Below are 25,649 nucleotides of genomic sequence, written 5' to 3'. Positions count from 1 at the left end.
GTTTTCAGGGAAAGACAGTTTGGAAACTCCCAGTACTGGGAAGCAACAAGCTATACATAATAAACTAATTCAGTTTGGGGCAAGGAATTATGTTTATAAACACTTCCATTAAAGTGAAGGTTGGCCTTTTAATATGGGTTTAAAACTTTAGCGTTGAATGATGAGTTATAGTTTAAAGTGAAAGTTTCTTGGAACTAGATCCTGCTTTTAGTTTTGGTGTTCAGGAAACCTAAAGAAATTATTTTGTATCATAAAGAAGTAAAGCATGTTTAGCAGCTGCCTGAACCATATCTTCTAGATGTTGATGTTGAGTATCACTGGGTTTTGGATTGGTGTATATTGGAAATGGATGATGTTAAACCAGTGCCTTCGAGATCATTGGAAAATTCAGGCTGACCATGAGAGTGTGTATAAAGTTCATGGCAGGGTTCTTGTTTCATACTTGCGACTTAAATAGCTGAATCAGTTTCTGCATGGGGATTGAAAGAGAAGGGCATAAAATTAGATTAAAATATAGAATAAAAGTTCAAGAAAAATACTTACACTCAGAAATCTCCAGAGCACTGATGTGCTGTACTTCTGTAAGAAGGATCAGAAACTGGAGCTTGGGCACATGACCTCAAGCTACTTGATGCAAATGAGGGAGCATATCCTCAAGTTTTTGGCAAAAAGGCTTCCTCGGTGTTCGAAGCATACTGTCAACTAAACTAGGCTCTGGATGCAGTGCTAATTTTGGCAGTAGAAGAAATGGTTGGATACTCTCTGAAGATTGAAGGCAATGAGGTAAGATACGGCTTAAAACAAGTTGAAAGTGAAGAATCCAAACTGACTCAGTAATATAGCTTATGGTAGTATTTCATAATAATATAAATTGTTTCTTCTGAGGTTATGAAAACGAAAATAAATGTATGCACAGTATCTTATCTGTCTTACTTGATGCTTATGAAATTTATTACACGGGTGTGATGAAAGTGTTCAAATTATTGAAGATAGAAGTTTTAATGCTGTATAAAATCTATTGCTCTTTTGTATGTTTTCTCCCTTTATAGGCTAATCAGAAAGTCAGACTCAGCTCATACAGTGCAGATCTTGTTCTGAAAGTAAAAGTGTAAATTTTTTTTCCTGTGTGTGAATGGATGTATCTTTATGACTAATGGAGAATGTTTCTTTATGTTTCAATATTGTATATGCAAGATGTTGCTAATTGTAAAGGGCTTGACAGGCTGCTCACTGGGTTTGTTCTGGACAGAAAATTTTGAAGACGTATTTAATGCAAAACAAAGCCATTTGTCTAACAAAAACCTGTTTTACATGAAGCTGCATGCTCTGAACAGATTATTGATTAAATTTATATCATTTTATGGACTGAATAGGGCTGCTTTGAAATCTCTAAGCCTTTTATTACCTTCCTCGGTTTTCCTGCTATAGAAATATGTTCCTTACATGCATATAGACATTAGGGTTGATGATACGTTTATCATACTTGGGGGAGAATTTGAAAAGAACTTAGTCTCCTCATATAGAGTATCAGCCATATACATGCTTAGAATATTTTTTCTGTGGTCTGACTTCAGAAGTGAGAAAAAAGTTTAACTGAAAAATAGCTGAGCATCAGATGTGAGCCCCAAGAGCTATGGTTTAAGAGTACTGAGAATATTTATCTTTGAGGCAAAAATCAGTTTTCAATCGGAGTTTTAAATCTAAAATTACATTTTTCTCCATCCCTCCAGGCAGACCTCTTCATCCTTATATGTGCTTTTCATGATTTATTTTTTCTTTCTTCTGAGAAAAAGTTTGCCCTAGGAAGATACACTTTTACATAGTTTCAGAATAATGTATCTTCCTCAGGACTGTACTGGTAAAAAACTTCAAATGTCCTTCCTTCTTGTCTTGCTTACAAACTTGCCTTTTCAAGAACTGGTCACTTTTCCTTTTGGGAGTTTTCATAACTTCACATGCAAAGGGTTCCAAGATTATAAAAGGTAGGAATAACACACAAAAAAGATGAAAAAGATAGTGGATGAACCTTTTTCTGGTTGGTTTGTTTGTTTTTCCTCAAAAAATGCATATGTACATTTTTACAAGTTAGAACAAACTTTTTAGCTTTTATTTGATACATCTTTACAGTAATATTTTATAAAACCATATTGATTAGAAACGGATTTTTCTCCCCCTTAAATTGAATTGCTTTCATGAAATAGCATGTATTTCTGCTAAAGAACACAAACAAAGGATTAAGACCTCATTTTTTACTCTTATATGGTATTCAGTAATCTTGAATCCAACAATTTATAGGATTTACAAATACAGATATTGTTCTGAGTTTGTTCTTCTGGCTAATAAACTCATAAATATCTGCTTGTTCTCTGTGTTGTTATACTGATACAACATTTCATTTCCAGTTTGATTAAAGAAATTATTTCTCTTATTTATCCGAGGTCTTAGTCTCTCTGTCGCCATGCATAGATATCACAGAATTGACCATCAAAATGTATCTCACGGTCCAGAACTTGCCAAAATGTTTAATGTACAATGCAGACCATGTCAAGCCCTTTGTTGTAATTAGTTGTAGTATTCTAAGTTTACATATATAACTGTTTACGATTTTGTTGCATTTACTAGGTTTGCTGGGATGGGTAATCTTCTTAAGGTCCTTACCAGGGAAATTGAAAACTATCCACATTTTTTCCTGGATTTTGAAAGTAAGTTCAAACAATTACAAGACAATGAGAGAATCTTTTCTCTGACTTCACAGCAAACTGAGGAAAAACTTTTAAAACCCGATTGCTTGCAGTGTATATTTTCCAGCACAACCAATCTGTCCAGGTCCTTGTCTTTAAAACCATTTGTTCACTCAGGACTCCTTTTCTCTTCCTTTTCTATTTTTCAGGAACCAAATGGGAAATCTTTTAAAAGTTCTCACTTGCACAGAGCTTGATCAGGGGCCAAATTTTTTCCTTGACTTTGAAAGTGAGCAAAGCTTCTTGCCTGGCTTGCCTTCTTTGCTTATTATTTCCTAATAAACTGCATGTGCTTATGCATCATAAAGCAATTCAAAAGGGATTTGCAAACAAATCAAATTACACTTCAACTGAACAGTGCTTTTTGGTATTTATAAACCATACAAAATTATTTTAATTCATTCTGAGAAGGGGCAGAAAGATAGATATGAAAGTAAAATCCTACCTTGAATTAGTTTCAAAACCCAAGCCATTCTTAAATTTGCATATGAATGAACTTAACCTCAGCTTTCTTTAGCAAATCAGTTTAAAAAGAAAAATTCTTTAAGTTGCTTCCTGGAACGAAAATATATGTTGGAAATAAAAAGCTGAAAAAATATAAGCAGTGGAGGTGGCACAACTTTTGCCTGGTTCAGTGGCGATTTAACTGGGATTATTATAGTTTCTAAAAAGAAGGGAAGTGGTCAAAGTGTATGTGCTTGATTGCATCTCTCCTAATTGCATGGTTATCAGTTTGCAAAACAGTGTTCCGCATTCTAATTCCCTTGTCACGTCTATATCTGATTCAAACCTATTTCACTTTTGCTGGTTGCAGTTTCTCTGCATGTACTTCCAGACATTGTCTTGGAAACTGGTCATCAAATCCTTAAATATGGGTTTAATCTTACTTCACTACTGCTATGAAATGATTTTTATTTAAAATGCTAAATGGTGTGTGATGTTTTGTCTCTTAATAGCTTCATTCTAAAAAAAAAAAAAAAAACAACAAAAAGATTTTGAGACAAGCCCGTGTTTTTAAAAAAACTTTGTCTTGAAGTATGGTTTAAGAGACAATTTCAAGTGATTATAGGCACACATTTTGTCACCTTGAAAGTTTTCTTGAATCACTTATTCCTGAACTGTTTTTCTGAAAAAAAGTTACTAACATGATATGAGATCGTGTGTGTGTACACACACTGAAGCACTGAATCAAAAAGTCGTTTAAACACATACTTCATGAAATTGTTCAAACATGCTTTCTTGGATGAGAGCTGGAGTGTATGATTATAACTTTGCACATATCTTAATCTTATCATCAAATGTTATTTACCTTATTATGAAGAATCAGTTTTAGACTATGAAAAAAAAAGTTGATAAGTTGGCTTGGGTTTAAGAGAAGGTATTGTGAGCCATGTATCCCTTTTTCTTTCTATATCATTTGAGAATTTTATTATAAACCCAGGGTGTCAAACCTTTATCCAAATCACCACATCTTTTTTTTTCCCTCTCAAACATTTGAAGGCTTCGGTAGTGCTCTGTAGCTTTGCCAAGCTGTTATTAAGGTTTTCAGCTGCTCTGAGCTTCGAGGTTTAATGAGCTCCATCATGTTCTGGATAGTAAGAAAGTGCTGCTGACCCAGGCTGCAGACTTGGCAGGAACAAGAGGTCTGGCAATGAGAAGCCTTTATGGCATTGAGGTGGTAGTGAGAGGGGAAAATATCTGGTTTATTGCCTTGGCAGCAAAGGTTGTTTGGTTTATTTCCTGAAAGTGCATTGCCAGGAGCTGAATGGAGTGAAGCACCCTCTCCCCCTGGAGGTGATCAGTAGTTAGTGCAAGAACATGGAGGTGCTAGTCAGGTACGTCTACCTAGAGAGGAATAAAACTCATCTGCAAATTTCAGTGAGTTTGATGCGAGTGAAAGGTTAAAATGTTTTACTTGTAAAATAAAGTTCTGGAGGTTTTAAGGCATGAAATCTGTATTGTGTTGAAGAGATGCGACTGAAGGCATCTGTAGTTTTGTGCTTTGGTCTCCTTTAATTAGCCGTCATATGGTGTAAAAGAATGGATGCTTTTAATTAGTGAACATAGATAAGAGCCTGCTTGTGTGCTTGCTGGATGTGTGAGTGACTTTCTGTGGCCTGAGTTTTCAGTTTGAGTTCATGAATGAAAATGGTGATTACAGTTGGCCATTCAGAGCATAAAGGGGTATGCGGAGTTGATTGTTTAGTCTGTTTTGTTACTTGCGTTGGCATATTGTTTTCTACTTTTTGTGCACTTTTTCATTAGCCGTAAGTTGAAATCTCAAAGTAAATATGTGAGTACTACTTCTGAGATGTTTACAAAGGTTTTGGAGACTCCTGCCCTGTTTTGCTGGGGGTTTTTTGTGCTCTTCATTTGGTATGTATTCTACCTAAAAGGAGGGGGTGTGACATACTTCTTCCTGCTGTGCATACAATGTGCCACACAAATACTGCTTAAAAAAACAGAAACAGCCTTTTTCCTCATTTGCAGGAGTAGAACAGATACAACCTGTTTCCATGCCTCAAAAATCATAGTCTTTATGGGTTGGTGTTGGTCAAAAGTGATACAAGTGTTTATAGAAAGAAAGTGGAAAAACATTACGGTGTTAACTTCATTTGACAGTTGACTTCCTCTGTGCTGGTACAAAGGGGATATCCCATGGGTGATGATTTACCACATAGTCTCATACCCTTATGCTAGAATTGAAATGTAGAACCACACAATTGCACCCATCGTGAATGTTAGCTGCATGGGAAAATGAATCTACTAAAAACTAGCTATTAAACACACACACACACCCCCTCCCAAATTTAACATTCTCTCCCCCGCTTACCAAATCCTCTTCCAGTCAGGTCAGGTGATGTGAATGATGGCATGGTTGGAAGAGCCCCAGCAGTGGCACATGGATGGAAACAGAAATGCAGGAGAGGATAGAAAATGGTTGTACAGATTTAGATATCTTAGGTCAGTCCTGAAGCTACACAGCAAGGTTAGTGTAGTAGGTTTTTATTCAGTTGCTTTCTCTTATTACCCTTAACTAATTCACATGTCATAGGCAATATGTTGTGAGTTGTTCTGTGCAACAAAAATTATCATGAGTTATTGTTCTCCAGGAGGGCAGTCTGGCATTGCATCTTTTGAAAAATGCCATTATTGGCTTTTGCGTTTGTTTTAAAATCTACTTAATTACAAGTTGCTTTTCTTTGTTTGCATGCTCACTTTTCCCTTAAATATTTTTCACCACCCTGAGGTGTTTTATATTTTAGCCTTAGTCCTTTCAATACATTTTTTCTATGCAAATCTTGAGGTCTTGAAAAATGAGAAGGTAGAAATAGAACTTACAAAATAAAGTTTTCTTACCTAATCCAAAGTTGTGGGGTTTTTTCTTCAAAATCTTTCCGTGTGCTATAGTTGAAGATGAGCAAAAGCCATGGAAAAGGAAGTAAGTTTCAAATTTCACCTTCCAGTTGTTGGGGGGTTTTTAATAGCTGTGTTAATTTTTCCCTAGAAAAGTTTAGGCTACCAAAAAGATGATGTTTAAAATTATCTCCTTTTCCCCCCATTTCCTGCAGCTGTCTATAGTATCAGTTGTAATTACAGTATCACAGTATCACAGTATGCTAGAGATTGGAAGGGACCTCAAAAGATCATCTAGTCCAGTCCCCCTGCCGGAGCAGGAACACCTAGATAAGGTTACACAGGAATGTGTCCAGGCGGGTTTTGAATGTCTCCAGAGAAGGAGACTCCACAACCCCCCTGGGCAGCCTGTTCCAGTGTTCCATCACCCTCACTGAGAAGAAGTTTCTTCTCAAGTTGAAGTGGAACCTCTTGTGTTCCAGTTTGTACCCATTACCCCTTGTCCTATCATTGTTTGCCACTGAGAAGAGCCTGGCTCCATCCTCGTGACACTCACCCTTTATATATTTATATACACTAATAAGGTCACCCCTCAGTCTCCTCCAAACTATAGAGACCCAGCTCCCTCAGTCTTTCCTCGTAAGGGACATGCTCCACTCCCTTAATCATCTTAGTTGCCCTGCGCTGGACTCTCTCCAGCAGGTCCCTGTCCTTCTTGAACTGAGGGGTCCAGAACTGGACACAATATTCCAGATGCGGTCTCACCAGGGCAGAGTAGAGGGGAAGGAGGACCTCTCTTGACCTACTAACCACCCCCCTTCTAATACACCCCGGGATGCCATTGGCCTTCTTGGCCAACAAGTGTTGGCTCATGGTCATCCTGCTGTCCACAAGGACCCCCAGGTCCCTCTCCCCTACACTGCTCTCTTAACAGGTCGTTCCCCAACCTATACTGGAACCTGGGGTTGTTCCTGCCCAGATGCAGGACTCTACACTTTCCCTTGTTATATTTCATCAAGTTATTTCCTGCCCAACTCTCCAGCCTGTCCAGGTCTCGCTGGATGGCAGCACAGCCTTCTGTCGTGTCAGCCACTCCTCCCAGCTTAGTGTCATCAGCAAACTTGCTGATAGTACACTCAATTCCCTCATCTAAATCATTGATGAATGTATTAAATAATACTGGTCCCAATACTGACCCTTGAGGCACTCCACTAGATACAGGCCTCCAACTAGACTCCGCCCCATAGACTACAACTCTCTGGCTTCTGTCCTTCAGCCAGTTCACAGTCTACCTCACTACCTGATCATCCAGACCACACTTCCTCAGTTTAGCTATGAGGATGCTGTGGGAGACTGTGTCAAATGCTTTGCTGAAGTCAAGGTAGACCACATCCACCGCTCTGCCATCATCCATCCACTGTGTTATTTCCTCATAAAAGGCTATGAGGTTGGTCAAGCATGACTTCCCCTTGGTAAAGCCATGTTGACTGCCCCTCATAACCCTCTTATCCTTGATATGCCTTAAGATGGCACCAAGGATAAGGTGTTCCATCACTTTCCCAGGGATGGAGGTGAGGCTGACCGGTCTATAGTTACCCGGATCCTCCTTCTTGCCCTTTTTGAAGACTGGAGTGACATTTGCTTTCCTCCATAATTCTTATGACATCTTTTACTAGCATGCTTCTTCATTCCAGATGGGGAACCATGTTTCGTAACTCCATAGTCATGCTTGAAAAAGCTTGAACCCAGCATTAGTTTCAGTTAAGGTGGTATAGCAGAAGCAGTTCTGTATGATCACCAGTAATCATTTCAGAGTTAAGCAGTTACTCTGGATCTGTGCAAAGAAAAGCAATTTAAAGATCCATTTAGTCCAGCCTTGAAAGCTAACAGTGACAAATAGGAGCAGTGGTAACTTCAGAGAGTGATAATGAGAATAGTGTTTTCCTATGCAGCTGAAAAAGCATTTTCCTTGAGGTTAATACAAACTATCTGCACTCAACCAAATTACCTTTTTTTTTTTTTAGGGTCTACTGAAAGCTTAATGTAAAGAAAAAGAATCTCTTCATTTCCAGAAAGTGAACTGTATTGCTGTTTTACACTTGTATCTTGGTATAGGCATTGTTAATCGAAACGCTACATACTGGATTCATTATATACCACTTATTTTACCTTAATACCTTCTTAGTTCTCAACTGAAAAATAATGTTAGGAAGAGTGAGTGGATGGCAAGTCTAGAGAGTCTCTGCTTGTCAGCATTTCATGAGCCCATAGAACAAATTCTCTTGAAATGGATGTTGTCAGTTCAAGAACCATTTTGTTCTTTAGATTTTGATCTTGTTTAAAATGCTCACAGGTAACTTAATTCTGGGTATTTGAAGCTCTTTCCACAGTAGTTTACCGTGCTCTTTTTTTTGTGGAAAATCTGTCAAATTACTGTTGCCCATAGAGAGCCTATTTCAGGCAAAATAAATAATTCCACATGAATTCTTGGAAATACTTTGATGGTTGAGGTAAAAAAGTTTATCTTTATTTTTAGCTTAAAATACTAAAGCTTACAGGTTACTGGGAGAAGGTGTCCTCAAATGACACCTTCAGTACCATCCTCTCCTCAGATAATAAACAGCTTTTATAAGACCAAACTCTCTAACCTTAAACTGAGCAGGTTCCTTTTTCTTCCTAAATATTAGGGGGCTTGTTACCTGATCCTGATTTAATCCCCCTTATACTCCCAACAGTCAAGGACACTTATTTTCTAGGATTTCCCATCCCCAGAAATATAAACGAATTTTTCAGTTATTGTTATTCATGTATGATTAAAATTCTCTTATTATTAGAACATGTCTGGCAGCAGAGCAACTGCCCAGTGTTTGCATAATAGGGTATTAATACCCTTGTTCTGCAGGTGCAAGGATAGAGATGGATTCTGTTTCCAGCCAGCTGGAGGTTAAACTCTTGTCTCCTGTGCTGTAGGGAGTACCCTAAGCAAGAGGCAATGGCTCAGTCAGAGAGAGGCCTGTCTAATTCCCTCACACAGCTGAAGCCTGGCACTGATATCCCTTGCACAGCACCATGCCTGTAGCACTATTAACAATTGAGGGAGCTTCATTTTGTTATAGCTAGTTTAGAAAGTTTAGATTGAAAAATCCATTGTAGGGTACTCTTTCTACCTAATACTATTCTTTTTTAACGTATGGAGTGTAGCAGGTTCTTATACCCTCTAGAAAGCATTATTCAGTGTAGTTGTAATCACTTTTGTCTTTTCTGAGCACATAAACTAGCTTTTTGTCTATCTTTTCCCAGACTGGAATAGGAAAAACCACTGCCATGGTGACAAACCTGAAGTAAGACTTTAGCATTATACAGTAAAACAGACTTACTGCTCTCATAACTAGTCAGTGACTAATGGAATTATTAGCCACGTTCAGCAGTGGATAGGAGAAGAAGAGCTGAAAGCAGAGCCTGGAAGGCATCTTGGTTTATTCACTCTTCTTTTGCTAGGCTGTCGAGGCCAGGAGGGTATGATGTGTTTTTGACAAATATGATTGCACGTTCGCGGAAATGAAAGCTCTAACCAGCTTCCGCGAGAATCCTAATCTGTAGACAGTTTGACTGAGGGGAGAAAAACGTTCTATGCATCTGGTCTTCATTTCAGATACAGAAAGGATGTGTAGATTAGATGCGATTTTTAGTACTGTCTTACCTTTTCATGCAAATTAATTATTTGGATATTATACTTGATTTTGCATTGATGAAGGCTTCATATCTTTCTTTTATTTAATCTTGTCCTATGAATATTAATGTATTACCTCCGTTGCAGTTTCTGTTTCTTTGAATTCTTCACTTGGTGAAGAATGAAAACTCAAAACTGTTCAGAAAACTATTAGGGTTTGTTTTGTTTGTTTTTTTTTTTTTTTTTTTTGAGGGGGAACAAACAAAACAAAGTACAGGTATTTGTCTAGAAAAGAATGATTCTTGCACATTTGTACCCCACCAGACACCTGAAATGCTTAATGCATCCACAAATGGATTGTAATGGGTCCAGCGTTCCACCTTCTTTTAATGGAAGTCTGAAGCCCCATCCAAAATGTCGAATAGACCATAAGTAAAGGTGAAAGAGAGCATTTGTTCATGGAATGGATGAATTGTCATATTCTGATTATTTCTGATGGAGCCACTGAAATTGCATTCCTCCCCGGAGATAAAATTTTTGCTTTCTAAGTGAAAATTTCCTGGTAGAATCTGTATATGGCAGAGTCAAGCACGGTCTGACTCTCGAATTAATTTGATAGAGGATTCATTTAGTTGTCAGGTTTAGGATTTGCTTTAGAAGGTTTTAGGCAAAGGTGAAAGGGTTTCGTATTTGTCTTATTAAAGACAGTGTACTCTGAATGCTAATCATGAGTACTCAAAACTCATGAAATGCAGTAAGTCTAGTGGTTTCGATAATTTACTATTGAGAGGGCTTGCATTCAATATGGATTAGTCAGTGCCTGTGGTTTTATTTATAAATTGGGTTCTATGGTGGTATGGGGTAAGAGGAGAGCACAGCCAAGCAGTGATTCCATGCTATGATTCAGGAATGGCATTTTTTTACTTAGAACAGGTTTTGGTATTTTTGGAATAGAAAACCAATTTTAAAAGCCAAAAGCTGTCATGAAGAAATCTATATTCCTTCTAGTTGTTGTTGCTGCAATTACTATTATTGTTGTTGACAGAAAAATGAGATCTTTTTCAAAGTGATTGATTACAGGTATTTTAGCTGACCATTTTTGGCGAGATCTTCATATAAATCCCTTTTGAAACATGGCCATGATCTTATCAGAACATCTGTTTGCATAACATGTATTTCATAAGTAAGATGCATGGGGTTTTTTTTAAAAGCCTGAATCATCCTCCCAATCCTTATTTGTGAGCTAAACACTTTAGCACTTTCAGCATTAATATAAACCGCTTCTGCAAGTGCAAGCTAGGCCTGTTGCTCTGTAGCTTTTGCAGCCCTCTTCCTTTCCCTTCCCTTTCTTTCCCTTTTCCACCCACCTACCTTCCTCCTACTCCTACTTCCCCAGGTGCTGGGATCCTACAGAAAGCCTTGTGGGTTTCAAATTCTCAACCTTCCCCCAACTTCTAGAAGATGAACTGAGAAAATTTTTAAAAGACTAACAATAGGGGGTGTTCATAAAAGTAATTTTTAAGTTCCAAAATGCTGAGCTGGCTATAGTGTTAAAATTTTTATTAGAGGCTAGCATTTTTTAAAGTAAATAAATTATAAAAAGCAACAGAAGCACCTTGTTAACCAACCCATGCTTCAGGTGACGTGAACATGCACTTATGAACTGTACTGATAAATAACTTACTCTTTTATGTCTTAATATTCGCTGAAAATGTTACTTTATTTAACTATTAAAATATAGATACTGATTTATGGGTGACACCTATCGTCCTTTACTCTGTTGTTGAATGGTATGCAACTGTTTAGCAAGATTGCTTTCTCCATTAAATTCAGAAGCATTTACTGTTTTGTTTATCACAAGGTGACAGACCCCTTACTGTGTATAAATGAAATTTCTTGCAGCTTGGGGAAAGAACCAGTCAGTAACACTGTAAACTTAAACTGACTAATAATAGGTTGGTCCCAGCCGGGATTTTCCTGTTAGGGACAGTTTTTCTCTTTGTTGCTACTTTCCCTTGGCTTTTTTTTTTTTTTTGTTTGGCTGGTTGATTGGGTTTTTTTGTAGTTGTGTAAAGTATTTTGGATATAAAACCCAGCTGAGTAAGCCTGGCTTATTTTTGCTTTTACTTGTTCTATCTTTTAAACAAGATTAGGGAAAACTTCCATAGTGAAACAAAAGTCAAATCAGATAGTTTCATGTGCCCAATCTCATGGGACGCACTGTGTCGTAGAAATATAAGAAAGATTTTAAGTGTTAGTTTCTTCAGAGCTATGGACATGTAAATCTCAGCCATATGTCTCATTCATGCAAGGTCCCTAGATAACTTGAGACATTTAAACAAATTATCCTAACCTGAAATGTCATAGAGAGAACGCTGCTCTTTCCATACACTCCAAAGTGAAGTGGTTCATTTGTTTCTAATGGGGGGTGGGTAAATGAATACAATTATGATAGATGGGTGGAAAACTGTGTCTTATTTCTTGATGACAATGAGAAGATTAAATAGAAAAAGTACTTTTAAAATTTCTTGTCTATTAATGTTGAGATGTATACAGTAGCCCCTAATTGGTGTGTTTTGAACTGAAGATATCTCATTGCCTTTAATTCAAACAAGTAGCCCTTAAGTCCTAAGGTGCACCTTCAAAGTATTTTTTTCTTCCATAATAATTAAAGTTCTATCTTTACATGCAAATACACATTTAAAGGGAAAGAAAAAAATGTGTCTCTGTAGAAATCTTCAGTGACAACGATTGTTTCTACAAATGCTGATTACAGGTCTATATGTAGGTCATCCAGTCTTTAGTCAGTGCCAGTAGTCTTGATGTTTTAAAGCAAGAGAAGGTAGAAGATGTCTAACATGTTGATGTTCTAGGGACAACATCACTCCCTGGTGTGACACTGCTGTGAAAATCCCGTCGGATGGGATTTGAATGGGAAAATTGATCTACTTCCAGGTGTTATTTCTCTGAACAATAAAGGTCTACAGGTCACTCCTTCCCTGAAAACTGATCATTGACAGAGCTGGATTTATTTTTGTAACAGGAATGATCTCTGACATAAGAAAAATGTTTATTTTTAACAATACTGTATCTGTGTTATACAAAAGGAGAAATAAATTGCTCTTGTTAAGGAAGCCTGGAGGAAAGTCAAAGTGGCATAATATCCCACTGCTCCATCTTGTGAAAAGCTGATTTTATCCCCAAGCTGCAAGAAAAGTGAGCAACTGTTTGTAATTGAGCTGTAGAGCTCATGAAAGAACGTTTTTACTAAAGGATTGATGCGTTATATATTTTCAAGTAACATTGCTTTATGATACTGCTTCACTTTAAAATGCTGCGTTTTGAGAAGAGTCATTATGAAGCAGAGTATACAAAAACCATAGAAAGCAGAAACTTAGAAGTTAGCAGAATAGCAGTGCAGTATAATTGTATCATTTATAAAAGCACATAAAAATGGAGTTACACATAGTCAAGCTGGATATATAATGTTAAGTAGAACTGAGTAATCTTGCCATTTACATTGCAGCTACCTTTTGACTTTGTGCATTTTGCTGTTCTGTTTCTTAGATGCACAGCCCACGGATGGAGAAAGGGAGGTATGGAATCAGATCAGTGCAGTTTTACAGGACTCGGAAAGTATGCTTGCAGACCTTCAGGCGTACAAAGGAGCTGGACAAGAAATTAGAGATGTATGTTTGTTAATGACAGTTCTTTGGAAGCAAGATCAAGCAAAACTCAGTGTGTTCCTTGCTACTGTTCTGTATCCAAGCACGTTCTATGAAATGTTATGATTTAGAATCATAGAATGGTTTGAGTTGGAGAGGACATTAAAGCTTATCTAGTTCTAACCCCCTGCCATGGGCAGGGACATCTTCCACTAGAAGAAGTTGCTCAAAGCTTCATCCAGCCTGGCCTGTAACACTGCCAGGGATGGGTCAACCACAGCTTCCCAGCAGAGCCTGTTCCTATGCCTCACCACCCTCCTAGTGAAGAATTGCCTTCTTATATCTAACCTAAATCTACCCTCTTACAATCTAAAGGCAATAGTCTTTGTTCTATCAATACATGCCCTCATAAAAACTCCCTCTCCACTTTGTTGTTGGCCCCTTGAGGTGCTTGAAGGCTGCTCTAAGATCTCCTTAGAACCTTCTCTAGGCTGAACAACCCCAACTGTATCAGCCTTTCTTCACAGGAGAGGTGCTCCAGCCCTCTGATCATCTTTGTGGCCTACTCTGGACACACTCACAAGAGGTCCACATCCCTTCTTGTGGGCCCAGAGCTGAACACAGTACTGCAGGTGGGGTCTCAGGAGGGTAAGAGTAGATGGAGGGAATCACCTCCTTGTTGAACTTCATGAGGTTCACACAGGCCCATCTCTCAAGCCTATCTGAAAACTCAGAAAATATATTACAGGTTATGTTTACCATTGAATACAAAGACCTAATTTTTTTTTTTCTTCTTAAGCTTACTGTTAGTAATTACTATAATTTTTCACTTTTAATAGCACTGTTCCATATGCCTCATTTCATATATCTCATGGTAGAAGTCAAAGTTGAGGACATGGAAGAAAATACTCAGATGTCAGAAATACACTATAGAAAAAGTTGAAAATAGTATTCTATGTAAGTGAAATTATGAACCACAGTAAATTATAACCTTACATCCTCTTTACAAGCATCTTATTCTGTGAAACTGGTCCAAAAGTACAATTTTGAACTTTAACTTAAGTATTCAAGGCCAGGTTGGACGGGGCTGTGAGCAACCTGATCTTGGAACTAGATGTTCTTTAAGGTCGCTTTTAACCCAGACTGTTCTATGATTCTATAATTTTTCTCAGCTAATCAAACATTTTTCTGCATCAGCTTCACAGTTATTGTTAGCGTGAGCTGTTGGTTACTTGAGAACCTGAATATGTTGAAGATTTCAAAAGCATCAAACCCTTTATAAAAGGCTATTTCTGCAGTCAGTAATCAGACAAAAGGTGTTACCTGATGCTACTACAATAGTTTTGCTCCCAAAAGAATATGGTAAAACATATTTCTGTATATAGTGGTGCATTGGAATGAATAATCTTAAATCAGTGCATTATGGGGAAGAGGAAAGGTAGAAAACGTAGTATTTTTTGGACTTAGTAATGTCCTATTCCTGTGCAGTGTAATTTCTCATCATTGTTCTGTGTTTTATGGTACTTACTTTCTAAAATAATATGGTCGAAAAATCCCAAACCACCTTTTGCTTGTTATTTATACCACAGTTCTTTACAGTAATATTTTAATTTCAGGCAATACAAAACCCCAATGATATCCAGTTGCAAGAAAAGGCATGGAATTCAGTATGTCCTCTGGTTGTAAGGCTGAAGCGCTTCTATGAGTTTTCACTCAGATTAGGTGAGTCTTGGTTTAGTATGTCTATTAGGTTACTTTTTATATGAATAAATAGGAAGCTTCTTTTTCCACAGCCTTTTAAAGGGTTGTTATTATTTGTTTAATATGAACAGACATTTAAGTGCAATTAAATTTATCAAGGCATATTTTTAATCTTAATTTGATTTCAAAATTACCATAGTTTGTTAATTTGACACTTAAAATAAGTCTGTATTCTCTAATTAGAGTACAAGCAAAGAATGCAATAAAACTGTGTCAAGTTTTTCTCTGGTGTGTGTCACTCTCTGCATTTCACTGTTCCATTGTACTGATGGAATTTATTTTTTTGTAATTTGGATACTTCAGAGTTTTAAAAGGAATGTAGAACAATAATACTTTGAGATATTTTAAAAACAGGGATAATGGGATAACTATCCCAGGGAGAAAGGGCATTAATAAACTCTCTCACACAGTGAAAACCCGAAGTTTTACACTGACTTTTTCATCCCTACAAACCCAAAACATGGTGTAATTACTCCTTAAATTAGGACTCTGGGAGAGACCCAATATGCAAAACGTATGTATGAAGTGGGAGAGCTCCCAGTGGAAGGAAATTCTTCTACAACATCCTGCTTATTAAGTCTTTCATTTTTTGAGTTATGCTAGTAATTATAGCTGCAGGAGCTGAATTACATTGCTATCAGTGCCTAAGAGTACACTTTTAGTAACAGAGATGCCAGAATAATCTCTATACTGAGTTGATGGCTAATTGGGAAAGATGAAAGAGAAAGATTTGACTATGTGAATGCAAAAAAAATACATTCTCTAGAATTTTCAATAGAGAACCCAGATAAAGGGTTATAAAAAGGAGAAAAGAGCTCACTGGTACAAAATGGAGAGGAAATGGCAGAGAGCCTGAACAGGCAGGTATCTGACTAATGTTTCTCATCATAGAATAGTAAGAAAAAGCATTTCCATTAGGGTTTTGCATGTTTGGAGGGTTCATTCCCTTCAAATAACATATATGTAGATACTTAAAATGTCATAATGTGGACTGAATAGAATTTGTGCTTCTGATTTTTATTCAGAGAAAGCCCTGCAGAGCTTACTGGAGTCGTTGACGTGCCCACCTTATACTCCAACTCAACACCTGGAACGGGAACAGGCTCTAGCAAAAGAGTTTGCAGAAATCTTACATTTTACTCTTCGTTTTGATGAACTTAAGGTTAATAAAATCTTGTAATACATGATGGTTTTTTCTATGTATTCTAGACTGAAACTGATTATTTACTATTTTTCTTTCTCAAAGATGAGAAACCCAGCAATTCAGAATGATTTCAGTTACTACAGACGGACAATAAGTCGCAACAGAATAAACAACATGCATGTAAGTAAATAAAATCTGATCTGCTGCTCACACTGAGGTATTTGTCAGTGTGCATTTATACCATTATTAGTAGTATTTTTTCTTTTGATTTGCTAGCTGTCATGTTCTGCCCTTCACACTGAGTTAATCAGCAGTTCAGATGAAGCAAATCAAGTTGAGCTATTCATGCAACAGTCTGCTTGCTGACATGAGCATGTGCTGTGTCTTTTTCCTGCTGCCGGCAAGGTTTAAAGAGTTTTGCTGACTATTTTTTCTCATGTTTTCACCAGCTAGACATTGAGAATGAAGTAAACAATGAAATGGCCAATAGAATGTCCCTGTTTTATGCAGAAGCCACACCAATGCTGAAAACACTGAGTAATGCAACTACACATTTTGTATCAGAAGTAAGTAATGGGGTAGAAAAGGTCTATCACAGACATGCTTGATTTTAATTTTACAAGATGGTTTATTGAGCCTTTGCTGTTTTTTACCCTTTTAGAACAAAACATTGCCAATTGAAAATACAACGGACTGTCTAAGTACTATGGCTAGTGTATGTAAAGTCATGTTGGAAACTCCGTAAGTTTTACATTAAATCCTGTGCTTCTTGTGTGAGAGAATTTTGTATTGTATTTTATGTAATTTATGTATTGTATTATATGTATATTATATGTATTTTATGTATTTTATATATGGGATAAACACAGGTTTTTTCCAAATTAATTCCTTTATGTATGCCTTAAGCTGCTAGCATTTTTATATACAAAGCGTTGTATAGCATTTATATACATTTATATACAAAGCTTTGTATATAAAAGTGTATTAGAAAGCCTTGCCTTCTATTTTAACCACCTTATAATATTTTTAATGAATTTTAATATTTTAATCAGTTTTCTTAGGGAGAGCTTAACATGGTCAGCCCGCCTTTCAAACAAAGGTTAAAGTAGTGTAATAGGCTTCAGTGTCTGTGTCTTTTCTAACAGGGTTTTAGGCCACCTACTGTTGTTTGCCCATGCTGCTCACTTGCTAGCATACATAGGGGAAAGATTTTGGCTTTTTCAAGTAGTGCTTTTACAAATGATGCACATAGTCTATTTCAAAGATCATTTGAGTAGATCTTGTTTGCATGCAGCCATCTTACTCTGAATATGAGAAGTTCATCTATATAGAAACTGTACAATTGTGTTTATATCTAATAGTGTCAATAGAACCAGTGGGCTTGCTATTGTTTAGCTATGCATTTAGTCAAGTGTTTTTAGGTTAGATGTTTACTTAAATAGGAAACACATACAAGATGGTCAAGGAAGTGAATTGTTTGTTCATGGTGCCATATAAAGGGCAGAATTCCTGAGGTTACTGTGTTTATGAAAGTTCTGGAAAAGTGTATGTGGGTGATAGGACTCATTTCTCAATTCCTGGACATCCTAGTAACTGAAGAGTAACCTTATGTGTCAGCTCATTTTTTTGCAAAAGCAGAGAAACAAAGTTATGAGTCATTGACCAGAAGGTTATCTGATACTTAGTTCTAGTTGTGGGCTAGTCAGGCATTTTCAGTATCAAAATGTCTGTAGCCTTTAAATCTCTTCATGTTATGATGCGGTATAAGAATAAAAGTTGAAGTTACTCTAAACTGAAAGATAGTACAGTACAGATTTTAGCATTTTAATGATACGTTTAAGTGAAAAAATTGTGTTATATTGAAAATCAGTGAATGACAGTAGCCAAATCTATGTATTATATATTCTAAATATTAATTAGAAAAAATGTGATATTTTCTGGGTTTTAGGATTTCTGGTTTTCTCTACTGTAGGTAATGTTTTCATTTCCACATGGTGGTTTCAGGGATTAGAGCCAGTAGGGGCTTTTAACTGAGCCATCCGTCAAATTAAAACTCCTTAGAATTAGTTCAGTACAGTCCTGTTCCATAGGCCTCCACATTTTAGATTTTCAGTGAACCTGGATTGTTGAAGCTGCCTATAGACTTAGAAAGAGATCAATGGCTATGATCCACCAAGATGAAGTCCTGAATTTACTAGCTGCTGAAATTAGATCCCACTAAACCACATCAAAGTAGGACTTTGAGCAAAAAGAGTAGCTTTCCTTTAAGGTCCCAGTATGTTGTGTTTCTGATGTTAAACAGAAGTACAATCAGTCTCCATCATGTGTCACGAATTGTGGAAATCTTCTGTGAAGCCATCTCAGACATCTTGCTGAAGTGAGGATCTGAACTGTGAAAGGGGTATTGAAAGAGGTTTACCTATCTTCATTTGCTTTCTAACCATTCTTCTAAATTTACTAGGACTTACGCAATTCAGAGATTTTTAAAGTCTTGCTAAGAAACATCTTCAACCTTAAAATACAATTTTAGTTCAAATTTCATGTGCTCATAGTCTTTATTTGCAGAATTGTCCAAATTGTACAAAGTCAAGACTGTCTTTTTTTTATGTTCTGTTTTCCAGAGAGTACAGGAGTAGATTCACCAGTGAAGAGACCCTTATGTTCTGCATGCGAGTAATGGTGGGAGTTATTATTCTGTATGACCACGTTCATCCTGTGGGAGCTTTCTCAAAGACATCAAAGATTGATGTAAGAGCAACTTTTCTGTAATACTCTGTAGATTTGAGAAAATTAGTCTACAGCTCTTCGTAAACACAAGCTTATGGCTTTGTATGAATCATTTTAATTACTTTTGAATGGCAAAATTTAGAATTTATCTTCACCTGCATACTTACATATATATCAGCTAGTTTGAAATTAAAATAAAGATCAGGGGTTTTGTGGTTTTGTTTTGGATTTTTTTGTATTTTCTTCCAGACATGGATACTCGTTTTTCTGTTATCTGTTTTCCTGCCAGCTGTATGGTTACACTAAAATAATTTTGTATTATTTTGTATTATACACCTACCCTGGAGTAAGTGCTACGGTCATAATTTTTTATTAATCACATAATTTATTTATGCTGAAATGCTCATCTTTGGCAGTATTTCTGCCGTAAATAAGCAGATACTCAACATTGTCTTTGTCTGAAATCTGAAGTAAGAGAACTGAAATGTTACTGTTGCAATGTTGATAATGAGCCTTCAGATTTAGCTTTGGCGTAAGCAGTCACAGGGAAATCAACCATATTATTTCATTTCAGATAATGCAAGCACACACACAAAAATATTCTTATCTTTGCTATGTATTTTTAGAAACCTAAAGCTCATCTTTCAGCAGAAATAAGCTGTTACGAAAAAAAAGATGCAAAGTCTTTCCCTTTACATGAAAGCCTACTTCAAAAGAAAATAAGTTATATACCTATGTTATGACATTCAGTCTTTGTTAACATTTTTCATCTGAAGATATCAGTATTTTACCACATCTCCTCTTTGACTGTTTTACAGAGGGAAAGATGTGTCACAAAGAGGTGAATTGATTTGCTGAAGGTCATGCAGCAGATAGAGCCTGGGAATTGAATACAGACTTCCTGACTGCTAATTCAATCTCTTGCCTACAGGGACAGCACAAGTAAAATTTTGATAGGACCAGATATATAATGTGTGTGCTTTGTTTCTCACATTTATCCTAAAACCCTGTAACCATGCAGGAAAGTTAGCAAGGTGCAAATGGAAGGCAGGAGATGTATGAATCAGTTTTTAAAAATGCTTATATGATCCCAAATCTTAATTCACCTCAATAGTTTAGCGATTCTTTTCTAATAAAAAAATCTTCTAGTATTTCAGCTGATCAGTTTGTTTTATTGTGAAAAAGAATTCTTTTCTCCAAACTAATCACTTCTTGGGGCTGTTTCAAGAGAATTTCAGGAACAGTGGAACAAATTGCCCTTTCCTTACTCTTTCAGGACTGGAAACTCCATTTAAAGCTTCTCTTTTTTTGACTGTTTTAGGGATTCTTATTCTAACAAAACCAGAAAAGAATGGTTTGAATTTTTAGCCCCTTTGAGTTGGTCTGGTCTAGGCTGATCTGATCTGATCTGATCTGACGGGGCATGTAAACCCATTCCGAGTGATGTGAATATAGTCTTGAGTTTTTCTAGTTCAGGAAAAGTAACTGTCGCTTCAAAACATGTGCTGCTACCTGAGAATTTCATCTGTTCCACTAGTTGGAGAGTTGGTTTTATCTTCCAGGTAAATATGAGCCAACAGAGCAGGGATTGGGGACTGTTAGGCCAGCCATTGTGCAGGAGGCTGAGCTACGCTTTCCACATAATTTTTATTGGCACATTCAGAGTCCCTGACTTCAGTTAGGTATTTCATCATCCACTTCCATAATAAGGCAAGTTGCTCTTCAGCTGAAAAAACATACTGGCTTTTATATTTAGCACTGTAATGTGACTTGGAAAATGAGACTTTTAAGTAAGATGGAATTAATCTAGACTAGTTTCTCATTAGCTATTAGATATCTTCTTAGCAATGGGAAGAAATAGGTACTTCTGGAGCATGACTCATTATATATGAAAGTGTATTCTCAACGGGATAAAGGAATTTCTTATTTCTCTGTATTGACTAGACAGGGAGTTCTACCTCTTACTTTTCTGCTTCATTTCTCCCTTTGTAAATTTGGACAAAGTTTCAGCCTGTTGTACAGTTTCCACAAAGATGTTCATTCATTGTGGTGTTTAAAATCAACATCATGGACTTTTATCTCAGATTAAATTCATAACCATTAGTTATGAAACAATCATAAGTTATCACCAGTTAGGTTTACAGCTGAAAACTGAATACTGAAAATTACTTCCTTGTGTGCAAGTATATATATAAAAGTCAAAGTTAAAACATGGCTTTGATAGTTGTCAACAACAATGACATGGAACTTGCTTTTTTTTTTTTTTAGCTTATATCAGCTGTTCTTGATAATTTTTAAGTTGGAAATGGAGAAATTATCTTAAAGATAAAATATATGTTTATTATCTACAAATGCTTATTAAAGTAGATTATGTTTTCTCAAAAGTTAGCATTTTAACTTAATTTTTAGTAAGTTAGGATTTTATTGTATCATATAAAGCAGCATTAACATTCAATAGTGAAAAAACCTGCCTGTGTATGGTGAAATGTTTCCTTATTTTCAGCTAGTGCTATTCATATATTATTGTTCAATAGTGGCATGCTTCTGTTCCCAGATGAAGGGATGCATAAAAGTTTTAAAGGAACAACCACCCGACACTGTGGAAGGGCTTCTGAATGCTCTCAGGTATGTATAGAATAATTGTTTGATTCAGCCATAACGAATTCCAATTTACTTTTTTTCCAGATCTCTTTATATTTAAGACTTTTCATCTTAGAAGCTTGATTTATTAAGAAAATTGTCCTTTCAGGTTTGCCTTCATCAGCTGTTTTTTTTGAGTAATACTCATTTATGTTTATTTCATTTCACGTTGATAAACAATCACTATTAATAATGGAACTTATAATGTTCTTGAGAGACACTTAAGGCTTGCTTTATTGCCTAAAGCTTATCTAAAAAGGTAAATATGCTTTGTTATATAAAATACCTGAGCAACTAGAATGTTTTAGAAGTATATAATTTATTTCTCAGATTCTTGATAATTCCCTTCTCTCTTTCCCTTTTAATATGATCCTGTTTTTTGTTTTTTGAAATTAGAGAAAACAGCAGCCTAAATCCCGATCCTGTAGCTAGGTGTTTAAGGTGCTGTCTTGGGAAAGAAGACACAATGGTCTGACTTCTTAAGCTGATACAGAAGTCTTAGTGCCAAGTTTTTCAGAGCTGCCCTGAATTCTCTAGCTGTTGAATTCTTGAATAGAGTGAGCACTGCACCTCCATATTTGCTTATTATGTTTTTTGAATTAAAATTGATGTGGAGTTAAATCCTGCAGGTATCAGGTATGTTTTGAGCTTATGTGGTAATCAGTCGGCCTACAAACATAAGCAGTGGAGAATGCTTCGGCTTAAATGTAAAAAAACCCCACACTAAAGCTTTTCAGCCCTCCCAGGACATTTAAGAAAGCTGCTTAAAATTAGGTTTACACACTATGCCAAAATTCAGTCTAGATTCCTAAGTCCTTTTATATTTACCCTGTTTCTTATGTATTTCCATGATCTTATTTCTTTTGAGACTTCTAACTGGAAGGAAAAAAAAAGAGATCATTTCAACCCAGAATGATGACAATGTCATAGATGGATGGCAAGCAGAATCTAGACAGGATTTAGCCATAGTTCTCCACCTAGTAACAGGGAATAATTTACTGCAAGGGGTATATAGAAGATAAAGAGTGCCAGACTATTAACCATTATTAATTCCAGTGATCAGTGATGAGAGGAACATGTAAGTTTCTCTTTCGTGTAGTTGAAATACATTGATTTCAAAAACAGGTATTGAAGTTTTCAGACTTTTCTAATTCTTGTTCATTTTGTAAAATATTTTAACTTATTATTTCTAGGTTCACTACGAAACACCTGAATGATGAATCTACTTCAAAACAAATTCGAGCTATGCTGCAGTAGTGTCCTGAGACAAGTAGATGTTTGTATTGATCACAGAAGATGTGTATGTTTACATAATTTAATACAGTTTGATGTTAATACTTGTGTGTATTTACATAACCATTTCCTTCACATTGCTAAAATATATGAATCTGTTCATAACCTAACTGGCTTTATATAGCATAGCCGAAGTTTTTATGCTAGCCTTTATCTTTTGACTTTTAGAATATTTTTTTACTTAGATACTTCAACTACGACAGTTTATCTTTGCATTTTAATCCTTAAACACCTCTCTATCAGCAAAGTAGGTAGTAGTGAAGACAAAGTGGAAATCAAATAAAGAGAAATGTCAAAGACAACACAGAAAATCAGCTTGAAAAACGGAGAAATTTAACATAAGGGAAAGTAAAATTCATGGGGTATGTTTTAAGAATGTGCGCAGTTTTTTAGTCAGTTAGTTTATGAATAGGAGAATATCTAAATGTTCATCGCTCTCATAAGATACGTTGTCTTTCCTGTAAAAAGTGTAGATCCACCTAATCTTAAGGCTTATATGCTGGCTGGCATCCAAAAACCTGTTGCAAAAAGGTCATTTTTCCTTTTTTATTAAGTATAACCTGTACCTTTCAATAATTGAAGAAATTAATATCCTTTTTCAGATTAAGTGTAAATAAACAGAGAAAGTATTCTAAGACCATTGCTAGATTTTGCAAATTCTGTATAATTGTATTACATTTAGAAAGGAAAGAGAAAATACTAATGCCTTGACTTAACTCGAAATGGTTTATCAGTGTGAATATACAATGGTGAACATTATGTCTCAGGCAGGTCTACTTAGTAAGTAATTCTTTCTCTGATACAAGCTGGTATAAAGCAGAACACTCTTCTGTAGCAGCAAACTTCCCTCGAGTCAAATTGGTTTTAGAATAGGGATGATATAAATAAGTTTTAAGAGCTGAGCTGGTCTAAGGAACGTCATCAAGTTCCTTGATAGTATTATTCATTAGATGATTCAGAGTTCACACAGAACGTCATCAAGTTCCTTGATAGTATTATTCATTAGATGATTCAGAGTTCACACAGAAATATTTGTCAGCTGACAGCTCCCCATTGGTTTTCAATTGGATGTGATTGATACTTCAAGGATTTGAATTCCTTGCCAGGTTGGTTGTTCTTACTTTTTAGTAATTTTTCCAGTAAATGGAATAGAAATACTTTGCCAAAAGCAGCAAAGTGCTCATGCTCTGTTCAGTGTGTCTTCTGGGTGGTCTGCCATTGCTGTAAATATTCTTGCAGAGGTCACGTTCTGAAAACATGTTTGGTTTTGTGTACTTTGCTTGCATGTATGTGTGAAAACTCCAGTGCTTGTGCACAGATTCAGAGGTGTATTTGCTTATTGCTGTGTATGTAGGTCAGGGTTTGTGTGCTCTCACTGGAATTTCCATGCATATATCACTTCTAAAAACATTACCTTAGAACTTTGAAGATGCATTTGGTCTGCTGAAACTTGTCTGTGCTGTGACAGATTGAGTCATTGAACTCAGTCCTTAAACAGTATTGCTATCGTAAGTTCTTTGGAGTAGGGATTGCCTTAGAGTTTATTTCTGAGCAGAAGGACCGCTATGAGGTTTCTCAAGCCTGATCAGAACCCTTAGGTGCCAATGTTAATATGTGTTGTGATACTGGACAGCACTGCAACTCCAGGGTTCATGTCACATCTGCAGTTGTAGCAGCAGATCACGATATTGTTATTAGAAACAGAATTAGAAATCACACTAGGTTTTGGGGGGTTTTGTCTAGAAGCAGTGATTACACTGCTTTTTCACAGTAGTAAATCCACTGTTTACAAGCTCCATTTTTAATGGAGGGACATTTAAAAATATATATTGGGGAGAAGCCTGCTTTGTTCATAGTCATTTACAGTTAGGTAAATCTAGGTGGATGACAGTTCATTCTATTGAGCTTTGGTAACTGAAGTTAATAAGTGCTTACCTGCAATTATTTGTCAAACAGTGAAGTCTTTAAGTAGCCCAGAAGAAAGCTTTTGTCACTTGTATAATAAAAATGTAAACCTTAAAGCATTCTGTGAGTTGTCATGTGCTGTTAGCCAAAGTCACTGAGTTTCTTTGCGTGCTCTGACATTTTTGTACAGAAGTTTGTTTGAAATAATAAAAAGTTTGGTACAGTAAGTATTGAGGCTGTCTATATTTAGAGACAACATAAACAGGTTGAGAAATATCTCGTTTAAAGTTTTGGATCTGATATATAGTAGGCTCAGCTTTATGTATCTAGTTTATTTAGAAAGCATTTAAAATGTTTCACTTGTATGCCACAACAATATAACCTCACATCACATAATTCCTGGCTTTTTTCTGATGATTCTGTACTTGTCTGTCATCTTGAGGGGAAATTGTTGATACTCTTTACAGAGTAGAGGCCATGAATCCTTTCTATGATTTTTATATCTTCATATCAGTCATACTAGGCTGTGGTGGCCATCTCAGGTATTTATAATCAATAAGGTTGTCAGAGGATGATTCATTGAACCTTCAAAATAAATGCAAATTAATTGCTCTAGGAAGAAGAGCTATATAGACTAATCGTCAAAGTTACTGATCTCCATTTTATTAGTGTTTCTTCTTGACTCATCATTATGTAAGAATACATATTTGTAATATGATAAATATTTAAGCCTCATAATGTCAGCA

General features: G+C 36.2%; 1 protein-coding gene across 2 annotated transcripts; it reads left to right on the top strand.

Annotated features, from left to right (window-relative positions):
* The first annotated feature begins 2,579 nt into the window (after nucleotides 1-2,579).
* CYRIA (CYFIP related Rac1 interactor A) lies at nucleotides 2,580-23,605 on the top strand. Of its 2 annotated transcripts, none has more exons than XM_080616507.1 (10): nucleotides 2,580-2,702; nucleotides 13,336-13,457; nucleotides 15,050-15,155; nucleotides 16,220-16,356; nucleotides 16,441-16,518; nucleotides 16,788-16,904; nucleotides 17,000-17,079; nucleotides 18,960-19,086; nucleotides 21,620-21,690; nucleotides 22,899-23,605. In XM_080616507.1, exons 1-10 carry the CDS (start codon nucleotides 2,633-2,635, stop codon nucleotides 22,960-22,962), a joined length of 972 nt encoding a protein of 323 aa, XP_080472633.1. In that variant the 5' UTR covers nucleotides 2,580-2,632; the 3' UTR covers nucleotides 22,963-23,605. The 2 variants fall into 2 exon arrangements, with proteins under 2 accessions (XP_080472633.1, XP_080472634.1); XM_080616508.1 differs by lacking the exon at nucleotides 2,580-2,702 and adding an exon at nucleotides 2,895-2,970.
* Nucleotides 23,606-25,649: the final 2,044 nt, after the last annotated feature.

The sequence above is a fragment of the Psittacula echo genome (genome assembly GCF_963264785.1).
Source record: "Psittacula echo genome assembly, chromosome: 4".
In the NCBI taxonomy this organism is placed as follows: Eukaryota; Metazoa; Chordata; class Aves; order Psittaciformes; family Psittacidae; genus Psittacula; species Psittacula echo.
Note: the sequence above shows the minus strand (reverse complement) of the source record. Positions and strands in the feature narration are given on the sequence as shown.